The 17,332-nt window shown below is 34.6% G+C and overlaps 1 protein-coding gene across 2 annotated transcripts; it reads right to left on the bottom strand.

Moving 5' to 3' along the window:
• Positions 1-7,316: 7,316 nt before the first annotated feature.
• Positions 7,317-17,276, bottom strand: LOC128221013 (uncharacterized). Of its 2 annotated transcripts, none has more exons than XM_052929405.1 (6): positions 17,171-17,276; positions 16,479-16,693; positions 15,031-15,183; positions 14,332-14,440; positions 7,697-7,822; positions 7,317-7,484 (listed from the first exon to the last, which is right to left on the bottom strand). In XM_052929405.1, the coding sequence occupies exons 2-6, from the start codon at positions 16,668-16,670 to the stop codon at positions 7,318-7,320; spliced, it is 747 nt and encodes a 248-aa protein (XP_052785365.1). In that variant the 5' UTR covers positions 16,671-16,693; positions 17,171-17,276; the 3' UTR covers position 7,317. The 2 variants fall into 2 exon arrangements, with proteins under 2 accessions (XP_052785365.1, XP_052785366.1); XM_052929406.1 differs by having other exon boundaries at positions 14,362-14,440.
• Between the last annotated feature and the right edge of the window lie 56 nt (positions 17,277-17,332).

Here is a 17,332-nt window from a genome sequence, read left to right as displayed (position 1 = left end):
AGAATGTGTATGGGCAGAATTTTAGGTCAGACATGCTGACAAGCCATGTCGCCTCGGTCACTCCGAGTTATGAACCTTATAACAAAAACAGTTTAAATTTTGGAAATATGTGGAGTTTGCTTTGATGTTGGGAGAAGGTGGAGTTGCCCTTTATGTTGGAGAAGGTGGAGTTGCCATTTTTTATGTTGTAGAAGTTGGAGTTGCCCTTTATGTTGAAAAAAGGTTGAGTTGCTCTTAATGTTGAAGAAGGTGGAGGCGCCCCTTCATGTTTGAGAAGGTGGAGTTGCCCGTTTTGTTGTAGAAGGTAGAGTTGCCCTTTCATGTTGGAGAAGATGGATTTGCCCATTCATGTTGGAGAAGGTGGATTGCCCCTTTATTTTTGGAGCAGGTGAAGTTGCCCCTTAATGCTAGAGAAGGTGGAGTTCCCTCTTCATGATCGAGAAGGTGGAGTTGCCCCTCCGTGTTGGAGAAAGTGGAGTTGCCCCATTACGTTGAAGAAGGTATATTGGCCCTTTATGTTGGAGATGGCGGAGTTGCCCCTTCATACTGGAGAAGGTAGAGTTCCCCCTTTTACATTTGGGAAGGTGGAGTTGCCCCTATACGTTAGAAGAGGTGGATTGCCCCTATACGTTAGAAGATATGGAGTTTCCCCTTATTGTAGGAGAAAGTGGAATTGCCCCTTCATGTTAGAGGAAGTGGAATTTCCTCTTCATATTGGAGAAAGTTGAGTTGCCCCATTACGTTGAAGAAGGTATAGTTGGCCCTTCAGGTTGGAGAAGGTGGAGTTCCCCCTCACGTTAGAAGAGGTGGAGTTTCCCCTTAATGTAGGAAAAAGGGGAGTTGCCCCTTCATGTTAAAGAAGGCGGAGTGTCCCCTTCACGTGAGAAGAGGTGTAGTTGCCCTTTTTAGGTTGGGAGATGGTGGAGTTGCCCCTTTATGTTTGAGCTGGTAGAGTTGCCCCTTCATGTTTGAGAAGGTGGAGTTGCCCATTTATGTTGAGAGAAGGTGAAGAGGGGAAACGAGTTCTCCATTGCAAATTTCACCGTTATGTTTAAGAACGTGAACTCGTCCCGTTGTATTGGAGAAGGTGGAATTACCCCTTTATGTTGTAGAAGATGGAGCTTCCCATTTATGTTGGGAAATATGGTGTCCCCCTCTCTTTGTTGGACAATTTTGCGTCCCCCCTTTATGTTGGAGAATGTGGTGTTCCCTCTTTATGTTCGAGAATGTGGTGCCCCCTATTATGCTGGACAAAGTGGTGTTCCCCCTTTACGTTAAAGAGGTAGTGGCCCTCCCTTTACCTTAAAGAAAAATGTGTTTCCCATGTGGACAAAAAGGAAACAGACTTATTGGCATAACCATTTTAGGCAGTTTAGAGTACCCATATCAGTATCAAATTTTCTACGGGTTATAATTTGGTCAGTATACACAATGAATTATTTGGTTGGTAAGTTGTTATTATTCGATTAATATCGACTAATTTATTATCTTTTGGCTAGTTTTTACCAAACGAAAGAATTAACCAGTTTTATATATAATAGGTTGCAAGAGCTCACAAGTCCCAATTTCTCGAAACTTCTTAAGCTTAACAGGCTTATGTTGCTTATTTCAACTAGCCAAAATACATACTTATAGTGATTTTTTTATAAATGAATTTATTGTGATAATCGTAACGATAATTTCTATCTTAAGTATTCAGACATTTAACGAAGTAAAAAAAACGCAAAATTAAAGGATTCATACTTAAACAAGAGCTGTAACAGAGACAGCGCGCTCGACTATTCCGCCGCTTTTCAGTGTAAGGATTGAACAGTTTTGGCGAAACATGCATGGATCACTGTTAGATTAGATTTCAATGCAATACACGATGTGCTGACATATTAACATTAATGTGGTTACATGGACAATTTTAACGAGAATTTTTAAGTCTTATAATAAAGGGCCATTATTTGCAAAATACAGTTATCTAACTTGGTTATTCAATTATGTTGGTTGGTTGAATACCATTGTATAAAGTCTCAATGCAATACATCAAGTAGTTGCTGAGATAATATCCTATGTGTGCTAACATGCAAGACCTTAACCAGAATTTCTAAGTCGCATAATAAAGGTGCAAAATCTATATAAGATACAGTTATCTTACTTGATTAAAGAAGAAGGTTAAATGGTAGGGAGCCTGTGTGTAAAGTTTCAATGCAATACATGATGTATTCGCTGAGGTATTGACTTAAAAGTGGTTACATGCAAAACCGTAACCATAATTTCTATGTCAAAAAAGGGACCATTATTTGAATTTAATGCAAACTAGAGTTATCTGACTTAGTTAATTAAGTAGGTTGGATAGTTGAGTCCCATTGTATAAAGTCTCAATGCAATACCTCAAGTAGTTGCTGAGATATTAACCTTTGTGTGCTTACACGCAAAACCTTCACCAGAATTTCTAAGTCGAATAATAAAGGGATATTATTTACATTAAATGCAAACTAGAGTTATCTAACTTGGTTAATTAGGTAGGTTGGATGGTTGAGTACCATTGTATAACGTCTCAATGCAATACCTCAAGTAGTTGCTGAGATATTAACCTTTGTGTGCTTGCATGCAAAACCTTAACCAAGGTGTGACGCCGACGCCGACGCAGACGGTTGGGTGAGTAGTATAGCTCTCCATATTTTTCAAATAGTCGCGCTAAAAATGATTGTGAGGTTTTAACTTCAGACTGATGTTAAGTAGTAACTATCACGTATTACTCGGATATTCGCATAATAAAATAGCAGATAGTACATTGAAATGCATATAAACTACTGTGGAATCATGAAGTGGTATAAGCCGCTTTACCTTCATTGGGGCATGAATCATTCATACTTAAGCGAAGAGCCCTTACTATTTTTCTGGATTGACTTGTATCAGCTGTTAGAATCTGTACAATAAAACTTGGTATACATGTACCCAGAAATAATTCGCGCTTGAACAGGAGGATTGAAAGTTGTCTAATAAAATTGTAACTTTACCAATAGTTATATTGGAATAAAATAACAATAATAACAAGTTCTTGCCCTTCTGGTAGTTACACTGATAAAAATAACGAAGAGAAAATATACTCAGTCCTGTATGTACCAGGGTTTTCCTAATAAATCGTAGAATCAGGTCATAGCAATTAAATGAACGTACGTGGTTAATTCAAATTTTCAAAGTAAATGTCAACAAAATAATTCTGAGAATATCTCACCAAAATATATCATCAACGAATTTCTATATGAACTATATGGAACATAATATGGGAATATATAGACTAAGTAAAAAAAATCGGGGATCAGTACATGTTTTGATTTACAATACAACTGTAGCCAAAGTAGTATATTTGATATTAGTTGACGGTTTTCTCTAAGGGATTATCCTATGTGGCCTGGTCATTTTACTAGTTGAAATTAATTAAAATAATATACCCCTTGACCCAGTTTCTGTGTGTATACATGCTAGAATAAGATGATGATGATGGATGATGTTTGACGAAGTATTGTATATTGGTATAATCGCAGTCAACCAAAGTCAATATTGATCAATATCAATGTGCTGCACCAGCAATGTAATATATACTAATGGCCAAAAGTCGTGTCCGGTATGGGTTTCATTTTTGCCTTGCAAATCCTCAAAGCCAATTTTCAACACATTACTGTACCGGCAGTACAGGCTCAAATTCCAAAAATCTTTTTTCATTGAATGCATATTAATGTCCTCTTTCCATCGATACCACATTAATGAGTGTGCGATATAATACAAAACAGATATTGTTGTTTGGATATTGTAGTTTTTGTAGACCGGACAAGACTTTTGGCCATAAGTATACCATCAACTGATTAATTTTCACAATAGTTACAAAAAAGTTGCTTTAAAGACGAGGAAAATGTTCTGTGAAATATTAAATTATTGTGAGGCTAAACATATATGATGCAAGTTAGCACATGAAAGACTCGTCAAAGGTAAGCTTACTTAGAAATTGTCTAAAGTCTTTGAAAAGATGTGTATAAAATGACGACTTAAGACAGATCCAATACATATAACATACCTTCATTTTAGGTGCAATTTTGATTAGTAAAAAGTGTCAGGTGTTAAGTATGCAAAATACACATAGACTCCGAAATGTGATAATCACTTCTCGTTGGTCGATTTATTAATTTGCTTGCAAGAAATGAAAATTGATAAAGTGTTCGAGACTATTCTCTTACATTTCGTTCGTACATAATTACTTATATCGCTTACCGCTAGGTGGAGCTTAATGTGAAAGATTACCGTTCTATAGGTGGCGTTCGTTATTGAAATATCGAAGAAATATGTCGCACCCTACGGTTACTTTTCTACTTGTTTCTGTATCCAATATGGAAAAACAGCATATTTTTTAGAATTCAATAAGGAACAATAAGAAAATTATTACAAACACCATAACAGGAATATGTGTAGATGGTGATCAACAAACAACTGACAAGGAAATCATAACAATCATTTAAACAGGAACATTTAGGGATGATTAAAAACAATCAACTGACAATAATATAATAACACACTTCAACACAGGAATATTTGTAGAATGCTGATCAGCTATCAAGTGACACTGAAATCTTACAATCATTAGAACAGGAACATTTGTAGATGATGATCAACAATCAACTGACAAGGAAATCATAACCAACATCAAAACAGGAACATTTGTAGATGTTAATCAGCAATCATTAACATGGAAATAATAACAAACATCAAAACAGGAACATTTGTAGATAAACATACATTAAACATGTCAATAACCACACAGGTTGATAACAAATGTGAACGTTTAACGGCGTGAACATTTAACCGACATAAAAAATGACCATGCACGCGAAAAAAAATGTATAATTTGGTTAAACCGACACAGTTGATAGTGACACCTGCTCCAATTTTTCGATATTTATTTTACAAAACAAGGTTAAGTATTTATTTACTTTACATCAGATAAAAAAACTATTTTTACAAGACATTCCTTTAAAAACTCAAGCTCTCAGAAGGATATGACAATAACACTTATTTAACAAAAAAGAGAAAAAAGTAAGCTTAGCCTTATCCTGTTAAAGGGAACTAAATACATTTTGCGAAATTACGCGTGACAGTTTGTTAGAAATATTGTCTGTTAATTCGTTTAAATGCACAGGACGTAAAGGTTAACGTTTGATTGATAATATGGTACAAAATGTAACTACACACACAATCATCGTGATTGAAATTATAAATAACTCGCACTTCGCACTAGCTGTGTATAACTTCAATTTCTCGGGTAGTACGTTTAGTAACTATCATTAAACAAAATGTATGCATAGAAAGAGGTTGTTTTATAAATATTTTTCATTGCCGTTACGAAGTGTATTTCTGGACTATTGATTTACACTTGTAAGCACATTTAACGTAAAGTCCATAGGTTTGTAAATACAACAACAATTTGCATATTCTACTGGAATGTAAAAATAGGCGTTCACTCTGGGTTAAACGAGTTCACAGTTAAATATTGACTAGTGGGCCTGTACCAGTGTTATTCATTCTAATCCACAACACATCTACTGGCCACGTAGTAAAGGCGTCTTTCAGCTCAAGACCTGTTAGTATGTTATTTGGCACGAAGGGGTTAAATGATCGTTGATTGAGAAAATCCATGATGAATTGTCCACCGTTATTTATGTTCTTTTTGTAATGCATCCACTCCATCAAAACATATCGAACGTCGAACTTCCCGAAGAAAGCAACACCCCCTTGCAGGGTTTTTGCCTCGTTCATTTCGATGTCCATTTTAACAAAAAAAGGCTTTTGTTCAAACATGCTTAGCATATCATCCAACCGTACCGTTATAATGGTGTTTTCGCGATCTTCTGGATCCTGCTCTGTTGACTTCATTATATTTGCTCCCCCGATATTTTCACTGGATAGTTAAGGTCTACGTACATTGTTTCATTTAACAAACCGTTCCAAATCAAAGTTACCTCTTTCTCCAGTCCATTAAGTCGCAATGATGTTGCTAGCATTTTTAAATTTACTCTGTTTGCATCCACTGCTGTTACACGCCTGCCAAGTTTAGCTATCGGAATTGTAAATGCACCAATATAACACCCAATATCCAGAAACTGCATGTCTTTGACTGGTTGCATTAAATTCCACACCCTTCGAACGTTTCGTTTCTCCCAACAGCCTGTTGTTGGACAGCCTTTGTACAATCATTAAGATAAGCAATTGCATTGCTTGTGATATTGAAAATTCGAATGTTTTCTGATATTTTCGCTTGTTCACCATGCAATTGATCACTTACATTTCGTTCATTACTAAGATAAGCAATTGCATTGCTGGTTATATTGAAAATTCGAATGTTTTCTGATATTTTCGCTTGTTCACCCTGCAATTGATCACTTACATTTCGTCCATCTTTCACATTTGTTTCATTTGCTTCCACATATTCCGAGCATATTTCTGAGCAGCTTTTGAGAGTTCAATGTTAAACTGTGTACCTGTGTGGAAAGGAGGACAATAGCAGTTGGTGAGTGATCCAAGTAAACTGTTTACTTATTGAAATTAGCACAATTGCCGCTTGCGCAATTATCTCTTGAATTTGTTCTCATTTAGTCATAACACACCCAACACTGTTGTTCAAATACAACTCCCTAGTCTTTGCACTTATAAAACATATATAACCAAGCCCTGGTTTATCAATCTGAGTAAAATAACTCTTCACATGATATCCCGATAGAAAACATGATGTATATAAACGTATGTAATGAGTCTTATAATTTGAAATACTAGCATGAAAAACATGTGAAATTGGCCTCTACAATTTAAAGAAATTCAAGTTAGGCCGATACTTGTTTATTGTCATATTTCAGGTGTTATGAACTGTAAATTCTATGATCAAATTTAACGTTTGTTCTGTGGTTATCATAACGATATGCTTAAATTATCCTGATGTAGTTTAGCCAATGTTTAATGGATGTTATTCATCAACATAAATCAGTCTACATTCCTCCCAATATATTAATAGCATGCATTTATTTTATATTGCCTAGGAACCATTCATTTGTCCTCTCAATAAATTGTCCTTATGTTACACCGCAGCGACCTCAAGTTGACAAACCACAAACATGTGGATGTAATATTGGCATTTCAACACAGCGTATGCCCGAGTGCAAATAGCGCTATGATTTTGCATTAAATAACATATTGTGTCTGCAAAATTGAAGCATAGTTTTAATTCGATAACATGTTTACAAAAAAGAAGGAAATGCCGAGCTTATTGTTATATTTTCGCTTTATTTACAAATGCGTACATTCTTTTGGGATATCAAACATATCCAGTGACTTAATATCTCCAATATCGAGCACGTTGAGGGTATAGAGGGATCCACTGTCGGGGTTGGCGGTCGGGGCGAAGTAGGTCACGGTCACTGGATCACACTCCTTTGGCTCTACAGGGGCGATATCTGGATTGAATTAATATGAATATTTTCAAGCAAATGTTAAACAAAGTCATAGATGATTTCAAAACTGGCAAATACGAGTAGGTAAATAAGGCCACACAACTGAAGCCATGTAATGCACATTATTTGCTTAGTTTGAAAGTTGTATAAATCTTTTTAAAGCTCATTTTAAACTTATTAAACTAATACATATGATAAGGGAAAAAGAGGCGTACCTATTTTTAAGACTGTCGCCGTGATTTTCCACGGCACGTCTCCCGTATCCGTGTATCTGTATGTATGAACGAGCCGACCCGTGTTCTCATTACCGACCACCCCAGCCGATATGTCCTTGGCCGACCCTGAAAAGGTAAAGATACATGACGTATATTCCTACATTGCATAACAAGTGCAATAATCAAAGCACTGAAAGTGGACATGGACTTGTGACAGTGTTAAACGTGTGCAGGTAAAATTAATGTTTTTGAAAACTGTGTTCATGGTTAAGATTGAATGCATATTAATGTTAATGGTAATTGCACGGAATTGCATGTCACTTGGCGGAAAAGGTTTTAGCTCTCTGGAAGAAAGGTGAAACGAGAAATATAATAAAAATATTTAAACGGTGTCTATTAAATGATGTTTGCAATACGTAAAATGTTAATAAAAATAATACAGCACAGTAATTTACATATATGTTTCTGTATATCAAAGTGTTGTAAACATAAACCAAAGCGGCTACAATTTGAGAGTTAATTACAAAAAGCGACTGGATCTTCCATAGGGGTGTCGAACATTTGTGACATCACGGCAGTCTCCAATTACTGTTTCGGAAGACAAGCCGGTGGGTTCAGATTGGTTATCAACAAGTATTTATTTCGGAGTTGCATCTTGGCACCAGCGGTAAAATTAACTTCATGAATATAGGTTATTTAAAACTCTGGCATTAAATTTAAATTACAAGTAAGCCATTAACTTTCGTTTGTAAATGAACGCATAAAATAATTACTATTTTTCTACTTTCATTCAGTGTTAAAAAATACTTGGCAAAACATAGGTATATTTTCTCTGCTTAAAATATAGACCAACCGAAAACGTTTTATTGTTGTATGTTTACAAGCCGCGCTTGATATATAACATTTGATTGATCTAAATTATAGGTCAAAGTCAATCGTACAGCTAGGCCGCAAAGACAATTACATATCAGAGTGTACGACTCCAAATTATGACTGGGCTGTAACATTTAATTTTCTTTATCGTGACAATAGATACTTATTGTGCAGTTTATTCAGTTTAAAATCGAATGAAATTCAACGTCTCTGAGCTATGCCATTGTTGGAAAATCTTTGGCATTCACTATTGACTGTACGTTTATAAACTATATATATTATAAGGGTTAGTTTATGGCCTCCATTATCTGTTTAAGCAATGCAAATGACAATATTGTTAATGACTCTTTTTATATCCATTATATAGATGAATGGATGACATTCAACAACTAAGAAATTGAATTAATGCATGGCCTCACTTATTCATTAATTTATATAAGTAAGAAATCCTGCGTGTTATATTTCATTTAATTAGGTCCTAATGTTTTAACACAGGAAATGACATGTGTAACATGTACACTTTCAAAAATAATTTCAAATCAAGGTATTGAATTTGGTAATGGACCTGCGATAACTTTAAACGTTTATTGTTCTTTGTTGCGTTTATAAGCCTGGCATTCATTAATGAGGTGCATTTGCCCCTGTTTGTGTTTATTGTCGTGTTTTACGACAATTGAGAAACATGAAAGTTTTAAATTCATTTTTTTTTGCGATTAAAAGAATAACACATAATGATGAGGCTTTGATTAATACATTGCTCAATAATTTGAACTGATTTCTCGAAACATTATAAAAATCAGTATACAGCTGTAAGCTGCGACCGAGTATTATGACGAATGTGTTAAAATATATGACTACTATCTAAGTATCAGCTGAGTGATGATTTATAGCATTTAATTTAGTGACAGTTTTTGTGAGGATGCATAATGTCACAGTCATGTTCAATGTGAGAGTATTTCTCTTATGTCCCATGTGAAATATAGAAGGTATATTTCTGTTACAGAAATTTATTTGAGTATTTAGTTTTCAATCATGCTTAATGTTTGTTAAATAGTTTGTGAGCATAATGACTCGCATGTTCAATTGTGGGTTAAAATGCCCCCGTTACTCCAAAGTTACATTCCGTTTGACATTTAAAATTGGTATATGCTAAATCGCCACAGTTACCTAGGAGTTATACATAATTACCACAAAAATAGTAGGTTCATATCTGGTGTAGATAAGTAGGCAATTATTTATTATCCAATCAGGTTAAACTAAGTAACATTGTGAATGTATAAGGTTTAGGAACAATCTGATGTTCTTACTTGCTAAACACTGCAATGTCCTGGTTCCAATTTGATGATCCTTTTCGCTATAAACTGCAATGCCTTGTTCTTATGTGACGTTCTTACTCGCTATAAACTGCAATACCTTCTTCTCATGTGATGTTCTTACTCGCTATAACCTGCAATACCTTGTTCTCATGTGATGTCCTTACTCGCTATAAACTGCAATTCCTTGTTCTCATAAGATGTTCCTTTTCGCTATAAACTACAATGCCTTGTTCTTATGTGATGTTCTTACTCACTATAAACTGCAATTACTTGTTCTTATGTGATGTTCGTATTCGCTATAAACTGCAATGCCTTGTTCTAATGTGATGTTCTTACTCGCTATAAACTGCAATACCTTGTTCTCATGTGATGTTCTTACTCGCTATAAACTGCAATACCTAGTTCTTATGTGATGTTCTTACCCGCTATAAACTGCAATGCCTTGTTTCCATATGATGTTCTTACTCGCTATAAACTGCAATACCTTGTCCTCAAATGATGTTCTTACTCGCTATAAACTGCAATACCTTGTTCTCATATGATGTTCTTACTCGCTATAAACTGCAATACCTTGTTCTCATAAGATGTTCTAACCCGCTATAAACTGCAATGCCTTGTTTCCATATGATGTTCTTACTCGCTATAAACTGCAATACCTTGTCCTCAAATGATGTTCTTACTCGCTATAAACTGCAATACCTTGTTCTAATGTGATGTTCTTACTCGCTATAAACTGCAATACCTTGTTCTCATGTGATGTTCTTACTCGCTATAAACTGCAATACCTAGTTCTTATGTGATGTTCTTACCCGCTATAAACTGCAATGCCTTGTTTCCATATGATGTTCTTACTCGCTATAAACTGCAATACCTTGTTCTCATATGATGTTCTTACTCGCTATAAACTGCAATACCTTGTTCTCATATGATGTTCTTACTCGCTATAAACTGCAATACCTTGTTCTCATGTGATGTTCTTACTCGCTATACACTGCAATACCTTGTTCTCATATGATGTTCTTACTCGCTATAAACTGCAATACATTGTTCTCATATGATGTTCTTACTCGCTATAAACTGCAATACCTTGTTCTCATATGATGTTCTTACTCGCTATAAACTGCAATACCTTGTTCTCATGTGATGTTCTTACTCGCTATAAACTGCAATACCTTGTTCTCATGTGATGTTCTTACTCGCTATAAACTGCAATACCTTGTTCTCATATGATGTTCTTACTCGCTATAAACTGCAATACCTTGTTCTCATATGATGTTCTTACTCGCTATAAACTGCAATACCTTGTTCTCATATGGTGTTCTTACTCGCTATAAACTGCAATACATTGTTCTCATATGGTGTTCTTACTTGTTATAAACTGCAATACCTTGTTCTCATATGATGTTCTTACTCGCTATAAACTGCAATACCTTGTTCTCATATGATGTTCTTACTCGCTATAAACTGCAATACCTTGTTCTCATATGATGTTCTTACTCGCTATAAACTGCAATGACTTGTTATCATATGATGTTCTTACTCGCTATAAACTGCAATACCTTGTTCTCATATGATGTTCTTACTCGCTATAAACTGCAATACCTTGTTCTCATATGATGTTCTTACTCGCTATAAACTGCAATACCTTGTTCTCATATGATGTTCTTACTCGCTATAAACTGCAATGACTTGTTATCATATGATGTTCTTACTCGATGTAAACTGCAATACCTTGTTCTAATATGATGTTCTTACCCGCTATAAACTGCAATACCTTGTTCTCATATGATGTTCTTACTCGCTATAAACTGCAATACCTTGTTCTCATATGATGTTCTTACCCGCTATAAACTTCAATACCTTGTTCTCATATGATGTTCTTACTCGCTATAAACTGCAATACCTTGTTCTCATATGATGTTCTTACTCGCTATAAACTGCAATACCTTCTTCTCATGTGATGTTTTTACTCGCTATAAACTGCAATACCTTGTTCTCATATGATGTTCTTACTCGCTATAAACTGCAATACCTTGTTCTCATATGATGTTCTTACTCGCTATTAACTGCAATACCTTGTTCTCATATGATGTTCTTACTCGCTATAAACTGCAATACCTTGTTCTCATATGATGTTCTTACTCGCTATAAACTGCAATACCTTCTTCTCATATGATGGTCTTACTCGCTATAAACTGCAATACCTTGTTCTCATATGATGTTCTTACTCGCTATAAACTGCAATACCTTCTTCTCATATGATGGTCTTACTCGCTATTAACTGCAATACCTTGTTCTCATATGATGTTCTTACTCGCTATAAACTGCAATACCTTGTTCTCATATGATGTTCTTACTCGCTATAAACTGCAATACCTTGTTCTCATATGATGTTCTTACTCGCTATAAACTGCAATACCTTGTTCTCATATGATGTTCTTACTCGCTATAAACTGCAATACCTTCTTCTCATATGATGTTCTTACTCGCTATTAACTGCAATACCTTGTTCTCATATGATGTTCTTACTCGCTATTAACTGCAATACCTTGTTCTCATAGGATGTTCTTACTCGCTATAGACTGCAATACCTTGTTCTCATATGATGGTCTTACTCGCTATTAACTGCAATACCTTGTTCTCATATGATGTTCTTACTCGCTATAAACTGCAATACCTTGTTCTCATATGATGTTCTTACTCGCTATAAACTGCAATGACTTGTTCTCATATGATGTTCTTACTCGATATAAACTGCAATACCTTGTTCTCATATGATGTTCTTACTCGCTATAAACTGCAATACCTTGTTCTCATATGATGTTCTAACTCGCTATTAACTGCAATACCTAGTTCTCATAGGATGTTCTTACTCGCTATTAACTGCAATACCTAGTTCTCATATGATGTTCTAACTCGATATAAACTGCAATACCTTGTTCTCATATGATGTTCTTACTCGCTATAAACTGCAATACCTTGTTCTCATAGGATGTTCTTACTCGCTATAAACTGCAATACCTTGTTCTCATATGATGTTCTTACTCGCTATTAACTGCAATACCTAGTTCTCATATGATGTTCTAACTCGCTATTAACTGCAATACCTTGTTCTCATATGGTGTTCTTACTCGATATAAACTGCAATACCTTGTTCTCATATGATGTTCTTACTCGATATAAACTGCAATACCTTGTTCTCATATGATGGTCTTACTCGCTATTAACTGCAATACCTTGTTCTCATATGATGGTCTTACTCGCTATAAACTGCAATACCTAGTTCTAATATGATGTTCTTACCCGCTATAAGCTGCAATACCTTCTTCTCATGTGATGTTTTTACTCGCTATAAACTGCAATACCTTGTTCTCATATGATGTTCTTACTCGCTATAAACTGCAATACCTTGTTCTCATATGATGTTCTTACTCGCTATAAACTGCAATACCTAGTTCTCATATGATGTTCTAACTTGCTATAAACTGCAATACCTTGTTCTCATATCATGTTCTTACTCGCTATGAACTGCAATACCTTCTTCTCATGTGATGTTTTTACTCGCTATAAACTGCAATACCTTGTTCTCATATGATGTTCTAACTCGCTATAAACTGCAATACCTAGTTCTAATATGATGTTCTTACCCGCTATAAGCTGCAATACCTTCTTCTCATGTGATGTTTTTACTCGCTATAAACTGCAATACCTTGTTCTCATATGATGTTCTTACTCGCTATAAACTGCAATACCTTGTTCTCATATGATGTTCTTACTCGCTATAAACTGCAATACCTTGTTCTCATATGATGTTCTTACTCGCTATAAACTGCAATACCTTGTTCTCATATGATGTTCTTACTCGCTATAAACTGCAATACCTTGTTCTCATGTGATGTTTTTACTCGCTAAAAACTGCAATAACTTGTTCTCATATGATGTTCTTACTCGCTAAAAACTGCAATAACTTGTTCTTATGTTATGTTCTTACATGCTATAAATTGCAATGCATTGTTATCATGTAATGTATTTACTCGCTATAAACAGCAATGCCTTAGTCCAATGTGATGTTTCATCCTCTCTATTAACTGCAATGCCTTGTTCACATATGATGTTCCTACTTGCTATAAACTGCAATACCTTGTTATCATGTAATGCTCCTATACGCTATTAATTGCAATGCATTGTTATCATCTGATGTATTGACTCGCTATTGACAGCATTGGTATGTTCTTCTTTAACAATCTGCAATGGTTTGTTCTTATGTAATGTTCTTACTCACTATAAACTGCAATGTCATGTACTCTGTCAACAAACACTGCAACGTCATGTTCTTACTCATTAAACACTGCCATGCCATGGTCTTTCTCGATAAACTCTTATTGATCGCACAATTTTGTGATATTATGTTCTTACCCGGTATACACTGCAATGTCATGTTCTTACCCGGTAAACTCTGCAATGTCATGTTCTTACCCGGTATACACTGCAATGTCATGTTTTGCTCCAACTGCGTTTTTTGGCATTCTCCATACACGACCGAGTAAACAATTCCCTGGAAATATTGAAGTTTCATTCATTGGGTTCCTGGTCAATACCAATACCAACTATTTAAAACTTGAATTGTACATGGAGGATAATTGTTTTGGCAAACGTGTTTTATTTAAGATAACAATTTATTTCACCGAGTGCGCACCAAAACAAACCAATTTTGGTGTTTACGCAGTGAAATATATCGCATTTTCATTCTGAAACAAACATCTTTTTTAGTTCATACTTTCATTTTTCTGAAATAGTAATTATTTATTGGTATTACAATAATCAATAGTGCCACAATTTATCAAAAATACATAATAACGGAATTGCAAAATTTGTTTATGGTACTCTGTGCCGAGTGCGTTTTCGATCATGGTTTCTATATTGAAGCGTCTAACATGAGATATACTAAAATTATTTTCAATAAACTCACTGTTTCAACGATGTCTTCATCATTTTAATATGATTCATCTATTTTTGTAATTAATCACCGAAAGTCTTAAAAAATGTTTCCTACCATCAAATCTATCAAATGGAGTATGGAATTGGAGCTAACTATTAAACGTTATAGCTTGGTACATACTGGGATAAAAACAAACCTATACTTACATGTGAGAAATCGTACAGAATTGTGTAATTACTTGGCACTGGCTTCGGGATCAAAGGAGACTGCATCACCCCATCAGTGTGTATATACACCTTTCCACGTGATAGACTATACCCGAACTTAACACTGCCATTTATGTATGCAAATGCAGTATTCTGAAAAAGAAAAGCAAGCAAATGTCATGAATAAGCCTCGTTTATGAAAATATCCAAATACATGTTAGTCGTGCACTCAATGGCTGTATTCTTGTTCACGTGTAGATACAACAAATACCTGTATATTTAGTACATACTTGATACATGTTGTTGACTGTTTAATGAAAAATACGACACGCACAAAGGTTGGGATTCCTTTCGATTTTAAGAGTCGGCTGCTTTTGTTTAAAGATGAAAATATTTTCATTTTATATTTCGTTTTTGTTACGTTTTAAAATATATATTTTTTAAATTCCTAATTCAATTTTCCTGAGATAATGATGAAAGTGTTGTTTATACACATTTATTGGGTTTACACATAGTTAATAGAATTTAAATCATTCATTTTAAAAGCATTTGAATAATCTGATTTATATTGAAGTGGACGATGTACCAAAAAAACACAATTTTTAATAGTAATTGACTATTTGTCGAGAAACCAAACGCAAAAAAAATAATAAGCAATCAATATAAAAAAATGATTATACAAACAAAGGTTGAAAAACTGAAGATTGTGTTGATTGCCTTTCCTAATACACATGTCATATTGTTAGTTTTAAGAGGAATATGTACTTAAAATATATAGCTCTAATACGAGTTTCAGTTGAATCACATAATGAATGCCCCTCGTAGTAATTACATATAAATATTCAAACAAAATTGTAGTACTGATCATATTATTTATTATCAGTCTAACACGGAGAAGACGCAAGGGGGAGATTGTTCTTAGAAAGAGACGGAGTTGACGGAGAAAAGTTATGGACGGAGAAAGACATTGGAAGATTAAGGTAATAGAGAAAGGGATATTTAGACAAAGCGTGATGAACAGATTCTGGAGATAGAGGAGAAAACATAAGCCTTTATCAATTGGGTTTTTAATTAAAAACTACATTGCCACGACTTCTCTGTAAAAAAGCGTCAGAATATCGCTTATATTTGTTTTACCTGTACAACAATCATATGCTTTTATTGGTTTGATAACAGAAATGAAATAAACTGAACATCATATTGCAATAGATATTTGTAAACGTATTTTGTGCATCTATCTAGACTTTGTACCCGTAATGATTTACCTGGTTTTCCAAGAGAATCAATTTCACAAATATTTAAGTGTGTCGTTTAGGAATTAGTGACTTTTGTTCATTTAATGGTGGCCAAATTAGAATATGAAAAATTCGAAACAAAACAACAGTATTGTTTGTGAAACATTGCTGATTTATGTTAAAGATGACAGTTTAAAGTTTCTTAGCTCTTACCTGATCAATGAAGACAGTCGCGTAGTCGAGATACATGAGAGCCTCCCACTCCGGTCTTACACAGCAAATGGTGTCAGGATCCTTAAGCGCATCCCCAGGGCCAATTGTACCTTCTTCACGGTAAAGAGTCACCGAGCATACTCCATTAAGGAAAGTCCACAGAACTACACATCCGTATATAATACAAAACATGTCCGTCTGTTAAGAAATATAGCCTATAAAACAATACACATGGAGTTTGAAATCAACCTGTATATCTCGATTTACAAATTTGTATTTGTTAATATTAAATCGGTATGACCTTAACGGTGTTTACTTTGTATGTAATCTTGTTACTACTACGATATTCGCCCATTATCAGTTCTACATAATAATATCATCGATTTGGATACACTGTTCAGTAGTGTACATCTTCAACTAATCATATTTATCAGTTATTGCAATCATATAATTAAATTGAATCGTTTTAATCATTATATTTAGTGTGTGTTGCACAGTTTTATATGGTTTAGCTGTCCATTCTCAAATGGTTGCCTTTAATCAATTATTATTCTGTGAAGTATGTTATGAAATATTTTCATTAAAATTTTCTACATAAACTGTATGACGGGATATATACTGTATATATAGCGTAAAGGTTTACCTATTTTGAAATGCGATAAAAACTGTTTATAATGACATTAAATACTTACTAGTGCACAACTTATCCAACATAATTGTTCACATATATCTTCCTAGAAGTAGTCTTCGCACATATGAAACATATATTATCATGCACTGCTTTATTAATCGGAGTAAAGTAACTCTACATTATATCCCAATAGGAAACATCATGTGTATCAATTTGGCTACTA

The sequence above is a fragment of the Mya arenaria genome, chromosome 16, assembly GCF_026914265.1.
Source record: "Mya arenaria isolate MELC-2E11 chromosome 16, ASM2691426v1".
NCBI classification, from domain to species: Eukaryota; Metazoa; Mollusca; class Bivalvia; order Myida; family Myidae; genus Mya; species Mya arenaria.
This window is presented reverse-complemented; position numbering and strand designations above follow the sequence as displayed.